This window comes from Coregonus lavaretus (assembly GCF_964263955.1).
Source record: "Coregonus lavaretus genome assembly, chromosome: 20".
Taxonomy (NCBI): Eukaryota; Metazoa; Chordata; class Actinopteri; order Salmoniformes; family Salmonidae; genus Coregonus; species Coregonus lavaretus.
Window position 1 is genome coordinate 43,130,926 of NC_140007.1, and position 26,552 is coordinate 43,157,477.

Below are 26,552 nucleotides of genomic sequence, written 5' to 3' on the forward strand. Positions count from 1 at the left end.
GAAATTTGCAGAGTTACTCCTTTCTTTTCTCTGTCTCGTCATAGCGACTATCAATCTGACACCATCTTATGTTTGTTCCTTTAACTAATGACAAACCGGGGCGTAGGTTGAACTACTTTTAATAAACTGATACTTCAGCTAGCAATCTCCTTGTGTAGCCATGCAAGGCATACTTCAACTCCCCCCCCCCTCGCATAGCCTGCTGGGTAACGTAGTCTTCATGTTATTAACACATAACAACACATTGAGGACTTGGTGGACTGTATATTCTGTAGGGTTAGGTTTTACTTAGCACTATGTGTTCTCTCCCAGGTGCTTGTAAGGGCGCAGATGACAGACCGGTATGATTCCAGTTGAGGTTGTTTAATGACGCTGATTCACAGAGCAGTAACGGCACAGTACAGTGTATGGCTTGACAATTGTGTTCACCAAGAGTTTGTGTGTGGTTCTGAAAAAGGGGAAATGAAATACAATAGTAAAATGACAGGTGTAGGCTTAATACAACCTCCAATAAGCTATAAATAATATGGCTGGAATAGGTTCTGCTGCACAGGGCAATACAACCTAACATGGCTGTGACTTCACTAATGAATGATCAGAGGAGTGCAACTACACAGCACTACTGAGCAGCACCATCATCCTCACACAACTGCATGAACTTCAATGTATAATGCATCCACAAGGCTCATTGCTAACAAAATACCCACATAATTTATACAGAATACATCCATATAACCACAGGGCATATACAGTGTTGGAAAAAAGTATTTAGTCAGCCACCAATTGTGCAAGTTCTCCCACTTAAAAAGATGAGGCCTGTAATTTTCATCATAGGTACACGTCAACTATGACAGACAAATTGAGAACAAAAATTCCAGAAAATCACATTGTAGGATTTTTAATGTATTTATTTGCAAATTATGGTGGAAAATAAGTATTTGGTCACCTACAAACAAGCAAGATTTCTGGCTCTCACAGACCTGTAACTTCTTCTTTAAGAGGCTCCTCTGTCCTCCACTCGTTACCTGTATTAATGGCACCTGTTTGAACTTGTTATCAGTATAAAAGACACCTGTCCACAACCTCAAACAGTCACACTCCAAACTCCACTATGGCCAAGACCAAAGAGCTGTCAAAGGACACCAGAAACAAAATTGTAGACCTGCACCAGGCTGGGAAGACTGAATCTGCAATAGGTAAGCAGCTTGGTTTGAAGAAATCAACTGTGGGAGCAATTATTAGGAAATGGAAGACATACAAGACCACTGATAATCTCCCTCGATCTGGGGCTCCACGCAAGATCTCACCCCGTGGGGTCAAAATGATCACAAGAACGGTGAGCAAAAATCCCAGAACCACACGGGGGGACCTAGTGAATGACCTGCAGAGAGCTGGGACCAAAGTAACAAAGCCTACCATCAGTAACACTCTACGCCCCCAGGGACTCAAATCCTGCAGTGCCAGACGTGTCCCCCTGCTTAAGCCAGTACATGTCCAGGCCTGTCTGAAGTTTGCTAGAGTGCATTTGGATGATCCAGAAGAGGATTGGGAGAATGTCATATAGTCAGATGAAACCAAAATAGAACTTTTTGGTAAAAACTCAACTCGTCGTGTTTGGAGGACAAAGAATGCTGAGTTGCATCCAAAGAACACCATACCTACTGTAAAGCATGGGGGTGGAAACATCATGCTTTTGGGCTGTTTTTCTGCAAAGGGACCAGGACAACTGATCCGTGTAAAGGAAAGAAAGAATGGGGCCATGTATCGTGAGATTGAGTGAAAACCAATGGGTAATAAAGAGGAAACGTGGCTGGGTCTTTCAGCATGACAATGATCCCAAACAACGAAAGAGTGGAAGCCACGTAAGAAGCATTTCAAGGTCCTGGAGTGGCCTAGCCAGTCTCCAGATCTCAACCCCATAGAAAATCTTTGGAGGGAGTTGAAAGTCCGTGTTGCCCAGCAACAGCCCCAAAACATCACTGCTCTAGAGGAGATCTGCATGGAGGAATGGGCCAAAATACCAGCAACAGTGTGTGAAAACCTTGTGAAGACTTACAGAAAATGTTTGACCTGTGTCATTGCCAACAAAGGGTATATAACAAAGTATTGAGAAACTTTTGTTATTGACCAAATACTTATTTTCCACCATAATTTGCAAATAAATTCATGAAAAATCCTACAATGTGATTTTCTGGATTTTTTTTTCTTTCATTTTGTCTGTCATAGTTGACGTGTACCTATGATGAAAATTACAGGCCTCTCATCTTTTTAATTGCACAATTGGTGGCTGACTAAATACTTTTTCCCCCCACTGTAAGACTAGACACTGAAATGGTAAATGTCTGAAATGAGATGACAAACAACAGGGTTAGCAAGCTTACAGTTGCTAGCTCGCGGTAAAAACGTGAATTAGCATAACAAAGGAGTGTGAATTGTAAGAAATATGACCTCACATTTCTGAAGGACGCACACTGGCTTTGGCTAAATTAAAGAATGCTAACTGAAGGTCATCACAGGAGATGGCTGGAATTTATCACGGCATGTGTACTTTCTCTAGTTACTTCCTTCTCAGTTAAAGATCGCCCAGCATGCTGTGCTCCACATCACTTGTGGGCGGAGCTACAGCGCTCCTATGATGAACTGATATTTACTCTCAGTAGTCTTTCGTACATATAGTATGTGATATTTAAATAATCTAGTATACTTCAAAGGGCCAGATGTCAGTCATTTCGGCTTTGACAACAGCTGATCAATTAGATATGAGGATACCCTACCGAAATCAATAGCGGGAAACAACTCAATCGCATGTTTTATAGTATGTGAATTTTTGAAAATCAAGTATGGTTTAAATGCCAGGATGTTATACTAATTGACTCTTCATCTAGTAGAATTCGATGCACACTTTCTCACAATGCATTGGAAGAGGTGGGCTGCGAGTGATAGGCCCGAATTCTCTTTAAGTAGCCAAAACAACACAACTAGGCTACTTAAAGATGCGTTTTACTAAATTGTATTTTCTATGATTAGGTTCAGTGGTCCGCGGAGATTGTACATTGGAGTCCAGCACATCTTGCATACCCTGTATCAGAGGGACCTTCATGAACGAGGCCATGGACTAAACAAGTGCTTTCCCTGCACTCCCTGTGACCCAGGTACATTTAATTTTTCTTCCAAAACCTTCCCATCTTTCCTTTTAGCTGTGCACATCATACCCTTTTCACTGCGGAGCTGAGTTGTATTGCACTGGCTGGGTTCTGCATCCACCAATTGGAAAGTACAATGTAAAAAAAGAAAATATCTAAGCCAGTGTCGTACGTTTCAAGTCACCACAATAGTGTGAAAACGGTATGAGGTGCCTTCTTCTCACAAGTAGTCCTCTGACTGAAATGAATCAACCCTGATATTTTCCAGGACAGGGCCTTTTCACTCAGACAGAGTGTACAACAACAAGTAACACAGTGTGCCACGTTCTAGATGGATACTACTGTAGAAGCTACTCATCCAACTCAGAGTGTAGCTTTGCAGTGGCACATACACAATGTTCACCGGGCCAGAGCACTACTGCACCTGGTAAGTATGAAGTAGAGGCTAAATATCGTACAGGACATCAGAATTCTGATCATTGAATATAGCATGGGCTCTAGATAGCTTTGTGTTTACCTCAGGTGATTTTGACTTGTCCAGCACCAAAATGGTTAACTTTTGAACGTGATAACACCATTTGTTCTTACCTTACAGGAACAAAGACAACAGATACCATTTGTGAGGAGTGTCAGGATGGCTTTTACTCACAACATGGTGTGAACTGCACAGCTTGGACTGAGTAGGTCATCGTTTGTGTACTAGACTTTCTTGAATTGCTTTAGGTTCTTTCTTTAAAAGATCATTGGGATATTGATGATATGATATATTTCACAAAGCAGTATCAATGCTCAGATAGCAATCTATAGATTCAGTTCTGGCAACCAGATATTGGTTGACAATATAATTACAGGCTGGTTTATTGGTAAATCCATTTGAATTCTTTCACTTCTTGACAGCACCTCTTTTGATTTGAACGAAACTTTCCATACATATTTGCCCATTGTAGAGGTGCTCAGAAAGTGACTTTTTGGACCTGAATGCCAAAACATTCAAGAGATAAAGGTGCTCAAAGTTGACCTATTTTGCATACCCCACCATACCATGAGACAGCCATGTCTTCATCACTGGAAAAGATGACTGGTTTAGATTGATATCATTTAAAAGCTTACAAACAGGGTTGTCAAACAATTTGATAATAAAAACAATATTTTAACTTCAACGTAAATGATCTAAAAACGCATATAGTTTAGACCCTATTTTAGGTCATGAGGTTATATGTGTTGTACCCTCCATCGGTTGAGACTCAACATGTTCTTGAATACAGGGTGTTTTGCCTAATAAATATACTAAAATGGGAATACAATTGTAATTTCACCTTTCAAATGGTACCACAAAGATGGTTGGAGGTCCACACATCAGTGAATGTTGATTTGAATGGGAATATCTGTTTTAAATTACACAGTCAATCCTCCATAGGAAACCTATTGAAATCATAGAAATATAGATCATAGAATAGACATGACCGTTTAAGTTGTCATTTGACGGTGGGTGGACCGGCGGCCATCTTTGTGTTAGTAATTAGTACTCATCACTGCATTCTCTCAGAATGTTGGTTGGCCCTCTTTGATGTCACGTAGGTTGATACATTGCTATGTTTTCATTTATAAAGCCCTTTTACAAAAAGTCCCACTGTACCTAACATCTTTACTAAACTTTAGACATACGAGTTACCACACCCGATCTCAGGGATGGTTAACTCTGGAAATTCCTTTGGTCTCTACACAGACAGTTAGGTAAATCCGCTTTTAGTTCTTGCACCTTATTTGTGTTACAATCTTCAAAATGTTCTTAAATGTGATGTTTTGTTGTCTCTAGGGTAATTCAGAAAGCTGAATGAGGTCCTTATTACTGATGAATGTGTTTGTTCTTTATGACCGTGTTTTTCTTTCTACTTGCATTTTGTATGTATTTTGATGTGTCTATTTTCTGTACTTAATATAATTCAGGGCTCATCTGTAAAAGAGACATTGGTCTCAGTATGACTCCTTGATAAAATAAAATAAAAAATAAAGTAAAAAAGTAAACGGTGTACCAGATGAAGGGATAGGTCCTATCCCTATCAATTATATTTGTATTATTGAAGTAACACCTACCCTGTTTTCAAGAGCATATTCAGTCTCCACTGATAACAGGCTACAAGTAGGGTCTATGGAAACAATCTGAGTGTACGCATTTTTTATAATTGACGTTAAATGTCAATTATTATTATGAAATAACTTTTTCAAGAAATTATAAAATAGTTTAACAACCCTGTTTTGTAAGCTTTTAAATTATATCAAACTCAACGGTTTATCTTTTCCAGTGATGAAGCCATGGATGTCTCATGGTATGGTGGGCTTTGCAAAATGGGTCAAATTTGAGCACCTTTATCTCCTGTGTTTTTTTCCCCATTCAGGTCCAAAAAATAACTTTCTGACCACTTCTTCTATAGGTAAACATTGAATTCAAAATGGATTTACCCTTAACCCATATACAACTTGACATTACAATATGCTGTACTTGACCTGTCTAATTAAATACGTTTTTATGTGTTGCTTACTCTGCAGTTGTGCAGCGATCGGACACGTGAAGACTAAAGACGGACATTCTAGACAAGATGTTATTTGTAACAAAGTTCCATCAAGGAGTCATTGCACTCTAATAGCTCCACCATTATTATTAATCCTAACACTGTTTTATTTGTACTACCTGGCAAGAGGTTAGTCTTTTATTTATTTAACTTTATTGCTCTAAATTAGTCGCTTCTCTAAAGGCATGTAATTGTCATGTAACTTACAATTGTAATACATAAACATGCAATTAATGGTGAGTTGTCTTTACCCCTACTAATCTGATTACGCTTGTTGTGTTTTCAGCTAAACGTAGGAAAGGTCAGTCTCAATTTATTTGCATTAATACCTTCCTCACCATGTTAACTAGTTTGTTTTTCCTCTGAATGACTCTTTTTACTGAACTTTCAGAGATACATGAATTCTGTGAGGTAAGTCATTTTATTTCAACATTTCTATTTGTTTAAAATATTTTGAAATCTTAGTAATTTGAAGTGAATATAAACCCTCTTAACATTTATGCAAGCAAATCCATTATCAAAGTTAGTTTTTCTTGAAAAATGATTTCTAGTGAGTGAAAAATTGTTAATTTTATGGCTAAAGAATCCAATGTTGTTATTGTCATTTAGTCTGTTTTAGTTGCTATAGCAATCCTAACTTATGTAATACATCATAGGTTCCTGTGCAAGAAACTGGACCTCAACAAGTCACCAGTAACTCCCTGTACGCCATCCATTTGGATTCAATATTTCAGACTATCATAGTAATAACTGAGTAATGCAGATTACTTTATACTAGGGCCGGGACGATAACAGTATCGTGATGCTCGTTAGTGTATTGTGACAAGGAAACAAAACGTGAAGCGGCTTGAACATCTTTAGGAAAACAGCCCTAATGTTGGAAACAAACATGTTGTCATGCAGTCACATGTATTTATTTTCCAAGCTATAGCAGACAATATTTTACATACAGAAGGTTTTTAAAGGACCAAAGTTTGGTCTGCTTCGTGTTTTAATTTTGCCATGGGAAAAATATTGCAATACTGGTATCGTCCCGACCAGGGGCGGCCTGTTCAATAGGGCGATATGGGCGACGCACTGCCAAACGGGAAAAGGAAGGGATTTTTTTTCTAATCAATTATATCACGGCAACAGTAGTTATCAGTGTTGTAATCTATACGTCTGATCTGCCACAGTGCCACACTGCCACTAAATGTCGAATCAGGCTAAAGTCGTGCTTCAAATGGCTCCCCCCCCTTTTGGGGTGATTTCAGTCAGGTTGAAAATCGCCCAGAAGTCTGTCATAGACTCCCATGTAAAATCTATTTTTTTCAAATTTCAGAGCTTTCAATACAATCTCTATGGGTGTCTGAGGGCTTGCACTTACGCGCTTTCGTCATACGTAACGTAACCATGAACGTAACTAAGAAAAGAGCGGATTGTGTCTTTGAAAGAAGTTCCTTTTTGTCGGCGAACAAATGAAGATAAATTGGCAACGAAACAATTAGGACCTCCCAGACCAAATTTAATAATTCAACAGGTTTCTACTAAAGGCGGAAAGTCCTACACCCGAGGATTTTCCAAAAATTGGTATGAACGAAAAAAGACATTGCCACTCAACTGGATGAGGGATACAGGCTAGCTGTCCGCCGCCACAACGATGAGGTTAGTGTTGATAATCACAAGTTTACTGGAGAACTGAGACCAAGTAGAGACTTTGGACAGGGTGGATATGGTATAATAAAGGCAGTTTATTCAGAGGTAAAGATATCTGGAATCGCGTGCACGGACCCGTTCGTCAAACTCTTAGGGAGCTATAAATTAAGCCCCATTACTTACCATATCAGATAAGAGAAATTGCTGCAGCTACATATATTTTACATCCTGGCCCTACATAGTTCACTATTTGCATCACTTACCAAAATATTACATGTGGTCATATATGCTTGGAAAGTGGAGATGCCATAGAACGTCAAAAAAGTAAACATTGCTGGAGACACATTGCCGTTTTGGAGAAGACATCGCGTTTGCTAGCGAAGAGATTTGTTGTGGCAAATGAACTTGGGCTGGGAATTGCCAGGGACCTCACGATAAGATATATGCATTGCGAGTCTCATGATTCTATACATATTGCGATTCGATACTGTGATTTTATTGCGCACCATATGTCTGTTGCAGAGGGATCAGAAAGCCATGAGAACGAGTTTTGATCAGTCATGGAAATAAAAGTGCTGAAAACAAATTGGCTCCCAATGTGAAAAGATTGAGAACAAGCTATGAAGGAACAATAATGGTGTTTTGGTGCAGGTACAGCCAACTAGCGCTAAAATATTGCGATATTGTCAATACAGTATATCGTAAAGTATCTCTATGTAACTCGATTTCTTTCACCCCAATCCCTCAAATTAACGGTAAATAACTGAATTGTTTGCCCCACATTTAGCTAAGATGATTAGCTAGCCAGCTAAAATGTTTTATTTAGTTAGCAGTCGCATCTACAATAGTTTACTGTCAATAACATGTCTCCAAAAATGACGTGGTGTCTCCAATTGTGTTGACATTTTACAATTGCGATGCGCATCCATGAGTATCCACTTTCTGTAGCTCAGCTGGTAGAGCATTGCGCTTGTAACGCCAAGGTAGTGGGTTCGATCCCCGGGACCACCCATACACAAAAATGTATGCACGCATGACTGTAAGTCGCTTTGGATAAAAGCGTCTGCTAAATGGCATATTATTATTATTATTATTATTATTATTATTATTATTATTATTATTATTATTATCTGAAGAGAGCCCCGAAACATTGTGTGCAGACATTTTATGCAATAAATGAAGTAGGTTGAATCTAGTAGTTCTGATCTTCTGATTGGTCGTGATGAGTTGGGCGAGGTCCCCTCCAGGCTACTGTCACTGTTGCATTGGCTCTGAGTCGGGTTCTCTGTCTTCAAATGTTCAGCCTAAGAGAGGGGATTTTTTTTTTGTGTGTGTGTGTGTGTGTGTTTAACAGTGATGATGTGTGTGTGTGTGTGTGTGTGTGTGTGTGTGTGTTTAACAGTGATGATGTGTGTGTGTGTGTGTTTGTGTGTGTGTGTGTGTCCTCAGAGCAAGAACTCGTGAGTTGGAAGAACTGAGAGGCCTATGGCGTGGGTGTTGTCCTTGGCCACCTGCTGACAAGGCTGACAAGATAGGACCCTTTTGTCCATTGTTATTGGATAGGAACAGAACTTATAACCAGCTCCTGACCTAAATAGATCTTAGCACAACATTTTACTCAACATATCATATTCCATATTCACTATAACAAATATATTTACTACGACATTAGCAAGAACCGCCACATCCTCAGCCGGCTAATCCAGTGTGTGAAGTTTTGCGGAGTGTTTGAGTTAGCTTTGCGAGGCAAAGATGAAACTGAGGGCTCCACCAACCCTGGTAAGCCAACACTTTTGAGATCAGTCAATAAATGCTTCTGGTATTGACTTATATGCTGCCCCTGTCTTCATGTTGTTGCTGGACATATCTTTTTTTAAATGTGTGTAGGTCACCTAAATCATCAGAAAAATTGCCCCCCCTGAGAATTTTTTCAGGAGCCGCCACTGACTGTAGGCTATTAATAAGAGCAGCTGCATATCCTATGCGCCCTGTCCAGCTGGTCAGGGTAAACTAATTGGTAACGTTATGTATTTATAGTCCATGACATGTGTCAGGAGAAAATGTGATCACATTTAGTTTATATTCAACATTAGGCTGGCTAGGCTGCCTATACGTTTTTAACCCAAAATTATTAACTGGAATTAATCAGTCAACATAATAGTGATGACAGATGTGAGTATTTTTTTTTTATAAGGCCTACAGTTGCATAGGCCTGTATGATGCAAACATGCATAAAGCAAGCTCAGCCCTGTGAGTTCTATTGTCTATCAGTTGTTGTCTGGGTAGAGGAAATCCCCCTCCTAATCTAGTCTAAATATAATTTATAGGAACAAATACAAGGTAGCTGCAGCCTGATGATCAGGGCTTTATTCAGGAACGTTTCTTGGGCTACTTTGATGTGTCAAGTGAGCGAGATGTGCAGTCTGTGTTTGACTTTATTTATTTTGAGATGTCTGAGATTAACTGAATAGTAAAACGTGTTGTCCAAACCTACGATGGTGCAGCTGTAATGGAATGTATGTGTAATTTGTGTTTACAGCCAAGTCCTCTCCTGTTCCCTGATTTAAGAGGTGATGACTACTCCGCTCCACTACCATTGTCAACTCCTGACATGAACTGAAGCCACGTCTCATGTGCCCGCTCATCCACTGGCACATTGAATGTTTCCCCTCCAAGCACTGTGAGTACCCCTACCAATTTTCTCTCAGTACTGTATGTAGTCAATCACATACACAAACACATTTACATTATTACACATCAATGATTTTACTCCTTGCTTGGACTAACTCATTCTTAGCTCTTTTGTCTAACTGTGCAGTGTGTTGTGTTATTGTTTTTTGTCTTCCCAGTCAAATCCTGTCCTGCACTGGTCAAGCCTCTGAACACCTCAACTCATGACTCATACCCTCATTCAATCACTGCTGTGATCCCTTCCCAGCACTGTGTAAGTAGCACTCTCATTCCCATTCCCAGCCTTTAGTTGAGGAATCAGAAGTGTCCATTATGTGCCAGATCATCAGCAGAGCATCCCAAAGTCTACCTAAATCTGACCCCTCCCTTAGTTGTAAGTTAATTAATGTCGCCAGCTTATTGAAATGTATGAATCTGTAATAAAGTCCACATTTGACCTTTGGTTGCCTTTAAAAGTGTAATTGTCAGCCCCTTTCAGCCGTTGTATTGTTTGTAACCTTTCACCCAGTGTTGTGCTTCTGCAACCATGCTCAACTGGAAATGTTTTTCTCTGAAACCTGCAGGTCAATGACTCTAGAAAGGGACATGACCAGTTTAGTCTGCTTGGACTCAGGAGCAGCCAGAGAAGGTCATCAGAACAAGCCTAACTTCACCAGTACCACCATGTCTGAGGACACAGGGGGGAAGGTACCATGGTACATGACCCTACTACATGAGAAGGTACATCATTTTATACAGATTGGTGGGGATCAGTCTGAAATCAAAACATCCATGTAGACACTTTATTGATAGCCCAGATCTGATGGTTGTTAGCACTATGGTTGGCTCAGTGGGGTGTGCACCATATTTGAGGTTGGTATTGATTGTAGCTGTAACATTGTAATCCCACTTTTTACAGGAGCAGAATATATTGATGTTCGGTGAGGAAATCACTCACTGGTCAGAGTTTGAAGAAGAGTGTTTGAAGAAAGACCAAGATATAATTTCTCATAACGAGGATGTACCCAGAGGTCAGGGAGGAAGTAGGGACTCCTCTGCACTGTATATTTCAGACTTCTGTGATAGTATTGTAGCTCACACATGTACTGAACAACAGCAAGTTGTGACCTTTTCATTTGCAGTGGTGGAAAAAGTACCTAATTTGTCATACTTGAGTAAAATAAAATATACTTTTAATAGAAAGACTCAAGTAAAAGTGAAAGTCACCCAGTAAAATACTACTTGAGTAAAAGTCTTAAAGTTTTTGTTTTTAAATATACTTAAGTATCAAAAGTAAATTTATGATTTCAAATTCCTTATATTAATCAAACCAGACAGCACAATTGTCCTTTTTTTTTTTTTTTTTACAGAAAGCCAGGGGCAGACTCCAGCACTCAGACATCATTTACAAATGAAGCATTTGTGGTTTAGTGAGTCCGCCAGATCAGAGGCAGTAGAGATGATAAGTGTGTGAATTAGACCATTTTCCTGTCCTGCTAAACATTCAAAATGTAACGAGTACTTTTGGGTGTCAGGGAAAATGTATGGAGTAAAAAGTACATTATTTTCTTTAGGAATGTAGTGAAGTAAAAGTTGTCAAAAATATAAATAGTAAAGTATAGATACCCCCAAAAACTACTTAATAGTACTTTGAAGTATTTTTACTTAAGTACTTCATACCACTGTCCATTTGATACAGTCTGATGGGTATACAGCCATATACTGATTACCACAGCAGTGCTCTAACTTTAACAGTACCATCTACAGTGGGGGAAAAAAGTATTTAGTCAGCCACCAATTGTGCAAGTTCTCCCACTTAAAAAGATGAGAGAGGCCTGTAATTTTCATCATAGGTACATGTCAACTATGACAGACAAAATGAGGAAAAAAAATCCAGAAAATCACATTGTAGGATTTTTAATGAATTTATTAGCAAATTATGGTGGAAAATAAGTATTTGGTCAATAACAAAAGTTTCTCAATACTTTGTTATATACCCTTTGTTGGCAATGACACAGGTCAAACGTTTTCTGTAAGTCTTCACAAGGTTTTCACACACTGTTGCTGGTATTTTGGCCCATTCCTCCATGCAGATCTCCTCTAGAGCAGTGATGTTTTGGGGCTGTCGCTGGGCAACACGGACTTTCAACTCCCTCCAAAGATTTTCTATGGGGTTGAGATCTGGAGACTGGCTAGGCCACTGCAGGACCTTGAAATGCTTCTTACGAAGCCACTCCTTCGTTGCCCGGGCGGTGTGTTTGGGATCATTGTCATGCTGAAAGACCCAGCCACGTTTCATCTTCAATGCCCTTGCTGATGGAAGGAGGTTTTCACTCAAAATCTCACAATACATGGCCCCATTCATTCTTTCCTTTACACTTTTACACGGATCAGTCGTCCTGGTCCCTTTGCAGAAAAACAGCCCCAAAGCATGATGTTTCCACCCCCATGCTTCACAGTAGGTATGGTGTTCTTTGGATGCAACTCAGCATTGAGTTTTTACCAAAAAGTTATATTTTGGTTTCATATGACATTCTCCCAATCCTCTTCTGGATCATCCAAATGCACTCTAGCAATCTTCAGACGGGCCTGGACATGTACTGGCTTAAGCAGGGGGACACGTCTGGCACTGCAGGATTTGAGTCCCTGGCGGCGTAGTGTGTTACTGATGGTAGGCTTTGTTACTTTGGTCCCAGCTCTCTGCAGGTCATTCACTAGGTCCCCCCGTGTGGTTCTGGGATTTTTGCTCACCGTTCTTGTGATCATTTTGATCCCACGGGGTGAGATCTTGCGTGGAGCCCCAGATCGAGGGAGATTATCAGTGGTCTTGTATGTCTTCCATTTCCTAATAATTGCTCCCACAGTTGATTTCTTCAAACCAAGCTGCTTACCTATTGCAGATTCAGTCTTCCCAGCCTGGTGCAGGTCTACAATTTTGTTTCTGGTGTCCTTTGACAGCTCTTTGGTCTTGGCCATAGTGGAGTTTGGAGTGTGACTGTTTGAGGTTGTGGACAGGTGTCTTTTATACTGATAACAAGTTCAAACAGGTGCCATTAATACAGGTAACGAGTGGAGGATAGAGGAGCCTCTTAAAGAAGAAGTTACAGGTCTGTGAGAGCCAGAAATCTTGCTTGTTTGTAGGTGACCAAATACTTATTTTCCACCATAATTTGCAAATAAATTCATTAAAAATCCTACAATGTGATTTTCTGGATTTTCTCAATTTGTCTGTCATAGTTGACGTGTACCTATGATGAAAATTACAGGCCTCTCTCATCTTTTTAAGTGGGAGAACTTTCACAATTGGTGGCTGACTAAATACTTTTCCCCCACTGTATCCCTCTGCCTTTGAACCATAAAGGTTGACTAAAATGGAAACTTAAACAAAATGAAAAAGAAAGTATAAACTTCAGGTTAGAGGACTCTTCAAACTAAAACTGATACCAGAACCAACAGAGCACAACACACATCTAGAATTAAACTGTAAAACTAAAATGGAACATAAATGAACTTTGCTCATCTCAAATACTTTCCTTTGTATTGAAGGCCTTGAACGATATCCTCATCCAATTCTTTCACTTTGCCAAAAATTTCAACTAAAACAGAACATCTCTGATTGAAAGATAGCCTGCTGTAAAATTTATACTGAAACTGGCATGAATTAACTTCAAATTAAATAAGAATAAATTAACCCATAGAGACAGAGGGGCGCTGTTTCAAACAGTGAAATTAGAAAGGTTTATTTAAAATCCACAGGTACTGTTAATATAAAAAGGTGTAAGTAAAGTGTCCTGGTAGATATTAGATGTGGCACAGTGGTCTAAGGCACTGCATCGCAGTGCTAGCTGTGCCACTAGAGATCCTGGTTCGAATCCAGGCTCTGTCGTAGCAGGCCGCGACCGGGAGACCCATGGGGCGGCGCACAATTGGCCCAGCGTTGTCCAGGGTAGGGGAGGGAATGGCCAGCAGGGATGTAGCTCAGTTTGGTAGAGCATGGCGTTTGCAACGCCAGGGTTGTGGGTTCGATTCCCACGGGGGACCAGTATAAAAAAATATATATAAAATATGTATTCACTAACTGTAAGTCGCTCTGGATAAGAGCGTCTGCTAAATGACTAAAATGTAAATGTAAAATGTAAATGTAAGAGGATGACCAGTTTCATATAAAAAGTGTAAGTAAAACGTGACAATGTCCTGGTAGAAATTAGATGTGGTAGGAGGATGACCAGTTTCAGTCACCATGTTCAACAGTCCACGCTCGGTAACTACACTTATTAGTCAGAATCCAAGAGCAAATGCAATGCAGTTCGAAAGTACTCAATTCATTTACTCCCCAGCAAATACTGTATCTACGTGCGCCAGTTTTAGAGCCTTCTGGGTATCTGCATGCATTCATGGCACTTCATCCGAGTTTAGTGGATGCTGAATGTCAACATCCGTTACAACATTTCCAGGCACATTCTCTGCTGTTTCCACACTGGAAAACAAGAAGCAAACAAGTCAATAATTTAGTTAGTAATAGTATAAAGTAGGGTCGGGACCAGTGGCGGCTCCTGAAAAAATTCTCAGGAGGGGCAATTTTTCTGATGATTTAGGTGACCTACACACATTTAAAAAAAGATATGTCCAGCAACAACATGAAGACAGGGGCAGCATATAAGTCAATACCAGAAGCATTTATTGACTGATCTCAAAAGTGTTGGCTTACCAGGGTTGGTGGAGCCCTCAGTTTCATCTTTGCCTCGCAAAGCTAACTCAAACACTCCGCAAAACTTCACACACTGGATTAGCCGGCTGAGGATGTGGCGGTTCTTGCTAATGTCGTAGTAAATATATTTGTTATAGTGAATATGGAATATGATATGTTGAGTAAAATGTTGTGCTAAGATCTATTTAGGTCAGGAGCTGGTTATAAGTTCTGTTCCTATCCAATAACAATGGACAAAAGGGTCCTATCTTGTCAGCCTTGTCAGCAGGTGGCCAAGGACAACACCCACGCCACAGGTGCTCCTGTAAGTCGCTCTGGATAAGAGCGTCTGCTAAATGACTAAAATGTAAATGTAAATGTATAGGCCTCTCAGTTCTTCCAACTCACGAGTTCTTGCTCTGAGGACACACACACACACAAACACACACACACACATCATCACTGTTAAACACACACACACACACACATCATCACTGTTAAACACACACACACACACACACACACACACAAAAATCCCCTCTCTTAGGCTGAACATTTGAAGACAGAGAACCCGACTCAGAGCCAATGCAACAGTGACAGTAGCCTGGAGGTGACCTCGCCCAACTCATCAGGACCAATCAGAAGATCAGAACTACTAGATTGAACCTACTTCATTTATTGCATAAAATGTCTGCACACAATGTTTCGGGGCTCTCTTCAGATAATAATAATAATAATAATAATAATAATATGCCATTTAGCAGACGCTTTTATCCAAAGCGACTTACAGTCATGCGTGCATACATTTTTGTGTATGGGTGGTCCCGGGGATCGAACCCACTACCTTGGCGTTACAAGCACCATGCTCTACCAGCTGAGCTACAGAAAGTGGATACTCATGGATGCGCATTGCAATTGTAAAATGTCAACACAATTGGAGACACCACGTCATTTTTGGAGACATGTTATTGACAGTAAACTATTGTAGATGCGACTGCTAACTAAATAAAACATTTTAGCTGGCTAGCTAATCATCTTAGCTAAATGTGGGGCAAACAATTCAGTTATTTACCGTTAATTTGAGGGATTGGGGTGAAAGAAATCGAGTTACATAGTGATACTTTACGATATACTGTATTGACAATATCGCAATATTTTAGCGCTAGTTGGCTGTACCTGCACCAAAACACCATTATTGTTCCTTCATAGCTTGTGCTCAATCTTTTCACATTGGGAGCCAATTTGTTTTCAGCACTTTTATTTCCATGACTGATCAAAACTCGTTCTCATGGCTTTCTGATCCCTCTGCAACAGACATATGGTGCGCAATAAAATCACAGTATCGAATCGCAATACGTATAGAATCATGAGACTCGCAATGCTGATGCATATATCTTATCGTGAGGTTCCTGGCAATTCCCAGCCCAAGTTCATTTGCCACAACAAATCTCTTCGCTAGCAAACGCGATGTCTTCTCCAAAACGGCAATGTGTCTCCAGCAATGTTTACTTTTTTGACGTTCTATGGCATCTCCACTTTCCAAGCATATATGACCACATGTAATATTTTGGTAAGTGATGCAAATAGTGAACTATGTAGGGCCAGGATGTAAAATATATGTAGCTGCAGCAATTTCTCTTATCTGATATGGTAAGTAATGGGGCTTAATTTATAGCTCCCTAAGAGTTTGACGAACGGGTCCGTGAACGCGATTCCAGATATATTTACCTCTGAATAAACTGCCTTTATTACACCATATCCACATCCAGTAAACTTGTGATTATCAACACTAACCTCATCGTTGTGGCGGCGGACAGCTAGCCTGTATCCCTCGTCATCCAGTTGAGTGAGTGGCAATGTCTTTTTTCGTTCGTACCAATTTTTGGAAAATCCTCGGGTGTAGGACTTTCCGCCTTTAGTAGAAACCTGTTGAATTATTAAATTTGGTCTGGGAGGTCCTAATTGTTTCGTTGCCAATTTATCTTCATTTGTTCGCCGACAAAAAGGAACTTCTTTCAAACAATCCAATCTTTTCTCAGTTACGTTCATGGTTACGTAACGTATGACGAAAGCGCGTAAGTGCAAGCCCACAGACACCCATTGAGATTGTATTGAAGGCTCTGAAATTTGAAAAAAATAGATTTTACATGGGAGTCTATTACAGACTTCTGGGCGATTTTCAACCTGACTGAAATCGCCCCAAAAGGGGGGGGAGCCATTTGAAGCACGACTTTAGCCTGATTCGACATTTAGTGGCAGTGTGGCACTGTGGCAGATCAGACGTATAGATTACAACACTGATAACTACTGTTGCCGTGATATAATTGATTAGAAAAAAAATCCCTTCCTTTTCCCGTTTGGCAGTGCGTCGCCCATATCGCCCTATTGAACAGGCCGCCCCTGCCTGTATTAGAAGGCTAACCAGGGTCATTTTTAGTCCCTTTTGTACTGAAGCTTCAACTGCCAGACATTTGAATTTGCACCTATGTGGGCCCACTTGACCTTCCCTGTAGAGAGAGCAGAGGGTTTCCCCCCACAGAACCTGTTTTCAACTAAGGTTTCTTTCTTTGCCCCCAGGATATAAAAAATTAAAATTGTGCCATTTCCTTGGAATTACTTTTAGGGATTCAGGACATCGGGTCCATGGTTAAGCTTCAAAGTCAGCTGAATCTCTGTACACTACAAAATTAATATGCATAGAAACCAACTTAAAGAAAAAATTGAATCTAGATCACATTTACCACAGTGTACAGAATCTGGACATACCTCAGGTAGCATTGTAATAAGTGTGGCCAGAGCTTGAATCTGGGGAGAGAATAAACCAGTAATGAACAAGGACCGTGTGAGAGTGAGGCTATAGTTTTATAGCACTTTGACCATATCTTAATTGTCATCATAGCATTGATAACGTGAAGCAATAGAGCGTACACCTTTTGTCACACGGCTGAAGTTCTTGACAACTCACCATTACTTACTTACAAAACGAACACATGCAAGACGCTGTACCTTCTTCTGTTTCATTGTACATTGCTTGGTGTTTCCTCTAAATCTGATGATGCCTTATAGAAGGAAACATATTACTCAATAAAACATTTCAAGTTCAGCCCCAAAGTAGAACAACAACAACAACCGGTCAGCTAACCTTAACACAGTGACTGTTCAAAATGAAAATATGGACTCTTTAAAATGTAAATGATATCAACATACCTTTACAGCATGTAGTGTCACTGGAGAAAAAGTCATTGTTGTTGGACGTCTTTTCCTCCTTAGAATTACAAATCCTATTATTATTATTATTATTATTATTATTATTATTAGGACTGATGCCGCAAAACCAATTATGATTCCAGTTTCTATTTTTGAGGATTGTGGTCCACATTCAGAATTGGACAAATGAGTTCCTGGTCTAAGTTCTTGAAGACCTAAGGATTTACACCTGTAACACATAATATAACAGTCTGAGAAACCAATCTGATCATTCAACTTTCTGTTTTATTGTAGATTTGTACTTTAGTATATTTTGTAGTCTTTATCTTACACTTTTGATTTATGTAAACATATGTGAACTTACTTGGTGTGTGGCTGGCAGGATGTTAATGATCCATTTGAATAGGTATCACCAATGCAGTCAGCACACACAGTATCTGTAGATGTTGTTCCTTCATAAATACATGTTGAAATGTTAATTAAAAATTGCATTTAGTTTTTCCCCTACTAATTTAATTCCATTAACTGTAATGATTATTCACACTGAAGTTAACTTGACTCAAATGAATTATGACAACACAATTCGTTTTATGAGTGAGACAGAAGACCAACCTGTGTGGCTGATGTATTGACCAGGTTTACAGCTGCTGTGTCTCTGGGCTGCTCTACAACCATCCTTAGTTGGGTCTAGACAGTAGAACCCCTCCAGTGTCCCACAGACAGTGTCTGATGAAGGTGTACATGGCTGCTTTACCGTTAAGCCAAAGCCTGGGTCACAGTTGTTGGTACACAGTTTGCATGCTGTAAGACCATTGGGTTCATCAAGGAAAGTGGAGTCGGAACAGGGGACACAGGATGTACTTGTAAATTCTGTACAGTGTTTATGTACCCGGTTTCCTGTGGGATAGAAGGTCAGTGTCATGGATTGATTGGTATTGCAATGTATTTTTTTCATAATAATCCATATTGTATACAGAACTGGTCCTTACCTGGCGAACACATTGGACAGCACTTATCAACTATTCTGTACTCTGCTCTACCACATGCGATAGAGAGCTCAATGTTTAGAAGCGTCAAAATGAGTGCTAGGTTACTCTGTAAATAGAGAAAATTAACACATTACCAATGTTGAAAAAGGGGGGGGGGGGGTCACACATTGGCAAAGCAGGGTTGAAGAGAGTTTGGGATTAGGGTAGAGATGTGAGCAGAGGAGATTTCAGATTGATTGACAGTTTCAAATTGAGAGAAAGCATAGTTAAGATTCCCATGTTTTTATTATTCAGTAAATGATTTTTCATAGAGGAAATATTTACATTGATAATTTGCTTTTGCAAGGCCACGTCCCCTGCTGGAAGATTTGACGATGTTCAAAGACCAAACCATTTTTAAAACAAGAATTTGACACAGACAATGTGTATAAACCCAGGATGAATTGAGCACCACGCAGCCATTTTGGTAAAGATTTGAAGCGTGAAATGATGCCAAGCTACTAAGCTTACAAAACCAAAAACGTTTAACTTACCATCCATATCGAGCTTTGAAACCGAGCCATGGTTCTCCAATCCTCAACATCTCAGTGGAAGAAGGTCCACCACCCTGGATTCTTACTTTTGAACTATCACAATGGCAACACCTCTGTTGTCGTCCTTCCTCATGTAGACCTTGAGAGTCACACACTAATACAATTATTGGAAAAGTGTAATACCATACAATATCTAACAAATGTTAAATTTGAACTGATCATTTTTGGTTCAAGGGAATTTTATTGTATATGTCAATGTTATGCCAACATATAGAATGTAATGACAATATAATAATAATAATAATAATAATAATAATAATAATAATAATAATAATAATAATAAAGCCATTTAGCAGACGCTTTTATCCAAAGCGACTTAGTCATGTGCGCATACATTTGTATGTATCAGTGGGGAGAAAAATAATTTAGTCACCACCAATTGTGCAAGTTCTCCCACTTAAAAATATGAGAGAGGCCTGTAATTTTCATCATAGGTACACATCAACTATGACAGACAAATTGAGAGAGAGAAAATCCAGAAAATCACATTGTAGGATTTTTAATGAATTTATTTGCAAATTATGGTGGAAAATAAGTATTTGGTCACCTACAAACAAGCAAGATTTCTGGCTCTCACAGACCTGTAACTTCTTCTTTAAGAGCCTCCTCTGTCCTCCACTCGTTACCTGTATTAATGGCAGCTGTTTGAACTTGTTATCAGTATAAAAGACACCTGTCCACAACCTCAAACAGTCACACTCCAAACTCCACTATGGCCAAGACCAAAGAGCTGTCAAAGGACACCAGAAACAAAATTGTAGACCTGCACCAGGCTGGGAAGACTGAATCTGCAATAGGTAAGCAGCTTGGTTTGAAGAAATCAACTGTGGGAGCAATTATTAGGAAATAATTATTAGGAAATGGAAGACATACAAGACCACTGATAATCTCCCTCGATCTGGGGATCCACGCAAGACCTCACCCCGTGGGGTCAAAATGATCACAAGAACGGTGAGCAAAAATCTCAGAACCACACGGGGGGACCTAGTGAATGACCTGCAGAGAGCTGGGACCAAAGTAACAAAGCCTACCATCAGTAACACACTACGCCGCCAGGGACTCAAATCCTGCAGTGCCAGACGTGTCCCCCTGCTTAAGCCAGTACATGTCCAGGCCCGTCTGAAGTTTGCTAGAGTGCATTTGGATGATCCAGAAGAGGATTGGGAGAATGTCATATGGTCAGATGAAACCAAAATATAACTTTTTGGTAAAAACTCAACTCGTCGTGTTTGGAGGACAAAGAATGCTGAGTTGCATCCAAAGAACACCATACCTACTGTGAAGCATGGGGGTGGAAACATCATGCTTTGGGGTTGTTTTTCTGCAAAGGGACCAGGACGACTGATCCGTGTAAAGGAAAGAATGAATGGGGCCATGTATCGAGAGATTTTGAGTGAAAACCTCCTTCCATCAGCAAGGGCATTGAAGATGAAACGTGGCTGGGTCTTTCAGCATGACAATGATCCCAAACACACTGCCCGGGCAACAAAGGAGTGTCTTCGTAAGAAGCATTTCAAGGTCCTGGAGTGGCCTAGCCAGTCTCCAGATCTCAACCCCATAGAAAATCTTTGGAGGGAGTTGAAAGTCCGTGTTGCCCAGCGACAGCCCCAAAACATCACTGCTCTAGAGGAGATCTGCATGGAGGAATGGGCCAAAATACCAGCAACAGTGTGTGAAAACCTTGTGAAGACTTACAGAAAACGTTTGACCTGTGTCATTGCCAACAAAGGGTATATAACAAAGTATTGAGAAACTTTTGTTATTGACCAAATATTTATTTTCCACCATAATTTGCAAATAAATTCATTAAAAATCCTACAATATGAGTTTCTGGATTTTACTTTCTCATTTTGTCTGTCATAGTTGACGTGTACCTATGATGAAAATTACAGGCCTCTCTCATCTTTTTAAGTGGGAGAACTTGCACAATTGGTGGCTGACTAAATACTTTTCCCCCCACTGTATATACAGTGGGGAGAACAAGTATTTGATACACTGCCGATTTTGCAGGTTTTCCTACTTACAAAGCATGTAGAGGTCTGTAATTTTTATCATAGGTACACTTCAACTGTGAGAGACGGAATCTAAAACAAAAATCCAGAAAATCACATTGTATGATTTTTAAGTAAATCATTTGCATTTTATTGTATGACATAAGTATTTGATAAATCAGAAAGCAGAACTTAATATTTGGTACAGAAACCTTTGTTTGCAATTACAGAGATCATCCGTTTCCTGTAGGTCTTGACCAGGTTTGCACACACTGCAGCAGAGATTTTGGCCCACTCCTCCATACAGACCTTCTCCAGATCCTTCAGGTTTGGGGCTGTCGCTGGGCAATACGGACTTTCAGCTCCCTCCAAAGATTTTCTATTGGGTTCAGGTCTGGAGACTGGCTAGGCCACTCCAGGACCTTGAGATGCTTCTTACGGAGCCACTCCTTAGTTGCCCTGGCTGTGTGTTTCGGGTCATTGTCATGCTGGAAGACCCAGCCACGACCCATCTTCAATGCTCTTACTGAGGGAAGGAGGTTGTTGCCCAAGATCTCGCGATACATGGCCCCATCCATCCTCCCCTCAATACGTTGCAGTCGTCCTGTCCCCTTTGCAGAAAAGCATCCCCAAAGAATGATGTTTCCACCTCCATGCTTCACGGTTGGGATGGTGTTCTTGGTGTTGCACTTGTCCTTCTTCTTACTCCAAACACGGCAAGTGGAGTTTAGACCAAAAAGCTCTATTTTTGTCTCATCAGACCACATGACCTTCTCTCATTCCTCCTCTGGATCATCCAGATGGTCATTGGCAAACTTCAGATGGGCCTGGACATGCGCTGGCTTGAGCAGGAGGACCTTGCGTGCGTTGCAGGATTTTAATCCATGACGGCGTAGTGCGATACTAATGGTTTTCTTTGAGACTGTGGTCCCAGCTCTCTTCAGGTCATTGACCAGGTCCTGCCGTGTAGTTCTGGGCTGATCCCTCACCTTCCTCATGATCATTGATGCCCCACGAGATTAGATCTTGCATGGAGCCCCAGACTGAGGGTGATTGACCGTCATCTTGAACTTCTTCAATTTTCTAATAATTGCGCCAACAGTTGTTGCCTTCTCACCAAGCTGCTTGCCTATTGTCCTGTAGCCCATCCCAGCCTTGTGCAGGTCTACAATTGTATCCCTGATGTCCTTACACAGCTCTCTGGTCTTGGCCATTGTGGAGAGGTTGGAGTCTGTTTGATTGAGTGTGTGGACAGGTGTCTTTTATACAGGTAACGAGTTCAAACAGGTGCAGTTAATACAGGTAATGAGTGGAGAACAGGAGGGCTTCTTAAAGAAAAACTAACAGGTCTGTGAGACCCGGAACTCTTACTGGTTGGTAGGTGATCAAATACTTATGTCATGCAATAAAATGCAAATGAATTACTTAAAAATAATACAATGGGATTTTCTGGATTTTTGTTTTAGATTCCATCTCTCACAGTTGAACTGTACCTATGATAAAAATTACAGACCTCTACATGCTTTGTAAGTAGGAAAACCTGCTAAATCGGCAGTGTATCAAATACTTGTTCTCCCCACTGTACAGTATGTATTTTTTTTAAACTGACAAATAAAATTAAATCAATCAATCCAAACTGTGCGGCGGCAATTTGATGAATAGAAAGATAAATCTGTTACAAAACACCAAAAAGTTTGACGTTTGGAGATTGTCAAACCAAGCCTTTGATACTGGGTAAACCTACATAACACCGTAGGGAGGGATGTATGTTCTGTTTGTCGAGATTGACATAATCTATTTATTGTGGTGTTGAAAACGCAAACCATGATGTTGAAGTGCCCGAAATCGGTTTGTTTTGTTTCGTGGTTGTGTGGTGCACTGGCACAGAAACCTGTTGGTGGAACATTTGTTGCATATATTTTATATAATTATAAATATGGAATCAAAATCTGATTCCCCCATACCTGATCATTGTCTGCAACCGGCTCTGATCGTGAAGTAATAAAACAGGCAGGAAGAGGGAGTTCGGCTGTGGTGATCGGCGAACCCTCACCCTTCTAGCCTGTAGTCCTGCGTGGCATCGACTGTGCCACAAAGCATACTGAACTGACAAAGTCGATATCCACGTTTATAAACACAGGGTCGCTAGTTGTTGTTATATGTGGGCGTAAACATTATTTTCAGTTAATTCTTAGACCACTGCGCCACTCGGGAGACAAGCACCTAAAATAACAGTCTGTTGGTTATTTTTTTTATTTTAGATACAATTATTTACATGTCTAATGATGTTTTGATAAGAAACATGTTGATGTTCGACTTTGATTGTTGCTTTTTCCAATAATTTCTTTCTGCTGTCAAAATGACCTCAGAACGGTATAATCCATGTAAAATATGTTGGTAGTTTGAGGGTTAAATCGTATTTTATTTGTTTTGTTTTATGTTCAGCCTGGGGTATATTCATTACGCTGATTCTGTTGCACAACGTTTCTTAAATGGAAGCTAAATATAGAAATCGGGGAGAGACTACCTGAATTTGTCCAATAGAAACTCTTGTTTTGCTCTGTTTGCTTCCGTTTGATCCTGAAATGGTCAACGGTTTCCGTAATTAATACACCCTCTGGAAAGTCACTGGAACCCCATGTGTGTGTCGTGAACAGCATTAGTATGTGCAACATTTGTGTAATCGGTGGTTTGCCTTCAAAATAAAAGTCCGTATTCAAACTGATGCAAACATGAAAATAGTGGAAACATGCCAAAATTGGTCCACCTAAAAGTTTCATAAAAAATATAAATGCACCCCCCTCCCCAACGTTACAAATATTTTCACATGACCCTCTCCTTATACTGTAAGATAGATTGAACACACTCCCCCCTCATGTCAGGGAGGAAGTAGGAACTTTTCTGCACTGTATATTTCAGAGTCATGTGAGAGTATTCCAGCTCATGTACTGAACAACAAGTTGTGACCTTTGTTCATTTGATACGGTCTGATGGGTATACAGCCATATACTGATTACCACAGCAGTGCTCTAACTTTAACAGTACCATCTATCCCTCTGCCTTTGAACCATGAAGGTTGACTAAAATGTTAACTAAAGGAAAATAAACAAAAACGAAACAAGATCAGGTTACAAGACTGATACCAGAACCAACAGAGCACAACACACATCTAGAATTAAACTTTAAAACTAAAATGAAACATAAATGAAAGCCAAAATTGCACTAACTTTGCTCATCTCATATACTTTTCTTTTAGGTTCTTTGTATTGAACGATATCCTCATCCAATTCTCTTTCACTTTGCCTAAAATTTGAACTAAAATAGAACATCTCTGATTGAAAGATAGCCTGCTGTAAAATGTATACTGAAACTGGCATGAATTAACTTCAAATTAAATACAAAATAAATTAACAAATTAAAGTCAACAAAATAATTTGTACATACCATTAACAGATTCTTCCCCTCCTCGCCTCCTTATGGTGTTTTGAAAAGTTGTCGGGAAGAGGACGAATGATAGAAGACATGAGGAATGAGGAAAAACTTCTCCCTGTTTCACCCTGTGTTTTCTTGTATTGAAGGCAGAGTTGATAGTGCATCTATCAGAGGAGGTCAGGAATCTGAGGGAGGTGGAGAAGGAGGAGCCAGCAGATAGCCAGGCTAGAAGAGGAGCTCCACAGGCTGAGAGAGGCCAGCCCTGGGTGGGGTCCTGAACATGGAGGGTTCCGAGCCCTGTTGGACAGAGAAGCAACTCACTCTGAGACAGAACACCAAGCCATACAGTATGAGGTTAACCCTTAGTTAACTTGGTCAGAGTTAGGAATTAATATTTGTTAACATTTAAAATTGATATACAGGCTGCATGTAATGTTATTTTCTAAAATATGACCTAAAACTGATCTAATCTTGCATGGTGGCCTTGTCTGAGTCTTGGAACATGGCCTCAAACACAGCTCTTCAGATATACAGAGAATGCTGTGGACAGTGAGGAGGAAGACAACAGAGTATCACTTACTGGACAGATGAGAGAAGTGGAGAGAACCAATGAACAACTGATGAGGGACTTAGAGGAGGCCAGGAAGAATAATTTGATCTCTTCTGGTGTGTAGGCATGGAGATACAGTATCAAATCAAATTGTATTTACCACATGCGCGGCATCAACAGGTGTAGACTTTACCATGAAATTCTTACTTACAAGCCCTTAACTAACAATGCAGTTTTAAGAAAACAGAGTTAGGAAAATATTTACTAAATAAACTAAAGTAAAAAAAAGTAACACAATAAAATAACATAACAATAACGAGGCTATATCCAGGGGTACAGGTTAGTCGAGGTAACTTGTTCATGTAGGTAGGGGTAAAGTGACTATACATAGATAATAAACAGCAGGTAGCAGCAGTGTAAAAACAAAGGTGGGGTGGAGGTGTCAATGCAAATAGTCCGGGTGGCTATTTGATTAATTGTTAAGCAGTCTTATGGCTTGGTGATAGAAGCTGTTGAGGAGCCTTTTGGACCTAGACTTGGCGCTCCGGTACCGCTTGCCATGCGGTAGCAGAGAGAACAGTCTATGGCTTCGGTGACTGGAGTCTTTGACAATTTTTTGGGCCTTCCTCTGACACCGCCTGGTATAGAGGTCCTGGATGGCAGGAAGCTTGGCCCCAGTGATGTACTGGGCCGTACGCACTACCCTCTGTAGCACCATACGGTCAGATGCCGAGCAGTTGCCATACCAGGCGGTGATGCAACCGGTCAGGATGCTCTCGATGGTGCAGCTGTAGAACTTTTTGAGTATCTGGGGACCCATGCCAAATCTTTTCAGTCTCCTGAGGGGGAATAGGCATTGTCAAACTCAGTGAAAGGTTTGGATAGGTGTGAACAATCCTGTCAATAAAAGGTGACACTTCTGTTGTATGTTATCCCAATCAATACTGTATTTTGTATTCTGCAGGTACAGTGTGTTCCTTGTGTAGAACTCTGTGCCAATAAAGGAAGGAGAGCTGAAGACTGCTAAAAGCCAGCAGGATGAGTTGAGACAGCAGCTGAAGGACCAATTAGCCCAGCTACAGGCC

At 40.3% G+C, this 26,552-nt stretch overlaps 2 protein-coding genes and 1 long non-coding RNA gene across 9 annotated transcripts in view; 2 read left to right on the forward strand and 1 right to left on the reverse strand.

Annotated features, from left to right (window-relative positions):
• LOC311148030 (tumor necrosis factor receptor superfamily member 5-like) overlaps window positions 1-26,552 on the forward strand; it is a 195,006-nt gene that overhangs the window by 7,531 nt on the left and 160,923 nt on the right. The window contains exons 2-8 of the mRNA XM_084184919.1: window positions 3,028-3,152; window positions 3,412-3,570; window positions 3,739-3,823; window positions 5,691-5,842; window positions 6,000-6,014; window positions 6,105-6,124; window positions 6,370-6,416. Of these exons, the coding sequence (XP_084041045.1) occupies window positions 3,028-3,152; window positions 3,412-3,570; window positions 3,739-3,823; window positions 5,691-5,842; window positions 6,000-6,014; window positions 6,105-6,124; window positions 6,370-6,416 (603 nt within the window). The remainder of the gene's footprint in view (window positions 1-3,027; window positions 3,153-3,411; window positions 3,571-3,738; window positions 3,824-5,690; window positions 5,843-5,999; window positions 6,015-6,104; window positions 6,125-6,369; window positions 6,417-26,552) is intronic.
• Window positions 9,893-10,930, forward strand: LOC311147756. Its single transcript, XR_014614812.1, has 3 exons — window positions 9,893-10,028; window positions 10,198-10,292; window positions 10,603-10,930. It is a non-coding gene; the product is annotated as an uncharacterized lncRNA (long non-coding RNA).
• LOC311148033 (tumor necrosis factor receptor superfamily member 5-like) lies at window positions 13,726-25,098 on the reverse strand. Of its 7 annotated transcripts, none has more exons than XR_014614850.1 (9): window positions 24,930-25,098; window positions 19,435-19,588; window positions 18,902-19,007; window positions 18,525-18,809; window positions 18,277-18,364; window positions 17,913-18,141; window positions 17,685-17,764; window positions 17,472-17,510; window positions 13,726-14,495 (listed from the first exon to the last, which is right to left on the reverse strand). XR_014614850.1 is itself a non-coding variant. In XM_084184923.1 (8 exons), the coding sequence occupies exons 2-7, from the start codon at window positions 19,462-19,464 to the stop codon at window positions 17,723-17,725; spliced, it is 780 nt and encodes a 259-aa protein (XP_084041049.1). In that variant the 5' UTR covers window positions 19,465-19,588; window positions 24,930-25,098; the 3' UTR covers window positions 13,726-14,495; window positions 17,685-17,722. The 7 variants fall into 7 exon arrangements, 1 of the variants encoding a protein (XP_084041049.1); XR_014614852.1 differs by having other exon boundaries at window positions 17,671-17,764; window positions 24,930-25,097; XR_014614853.1 differs by lacking the exon at window positions 13,726-14,495 and adding an exon at window positions 16,658-16,825.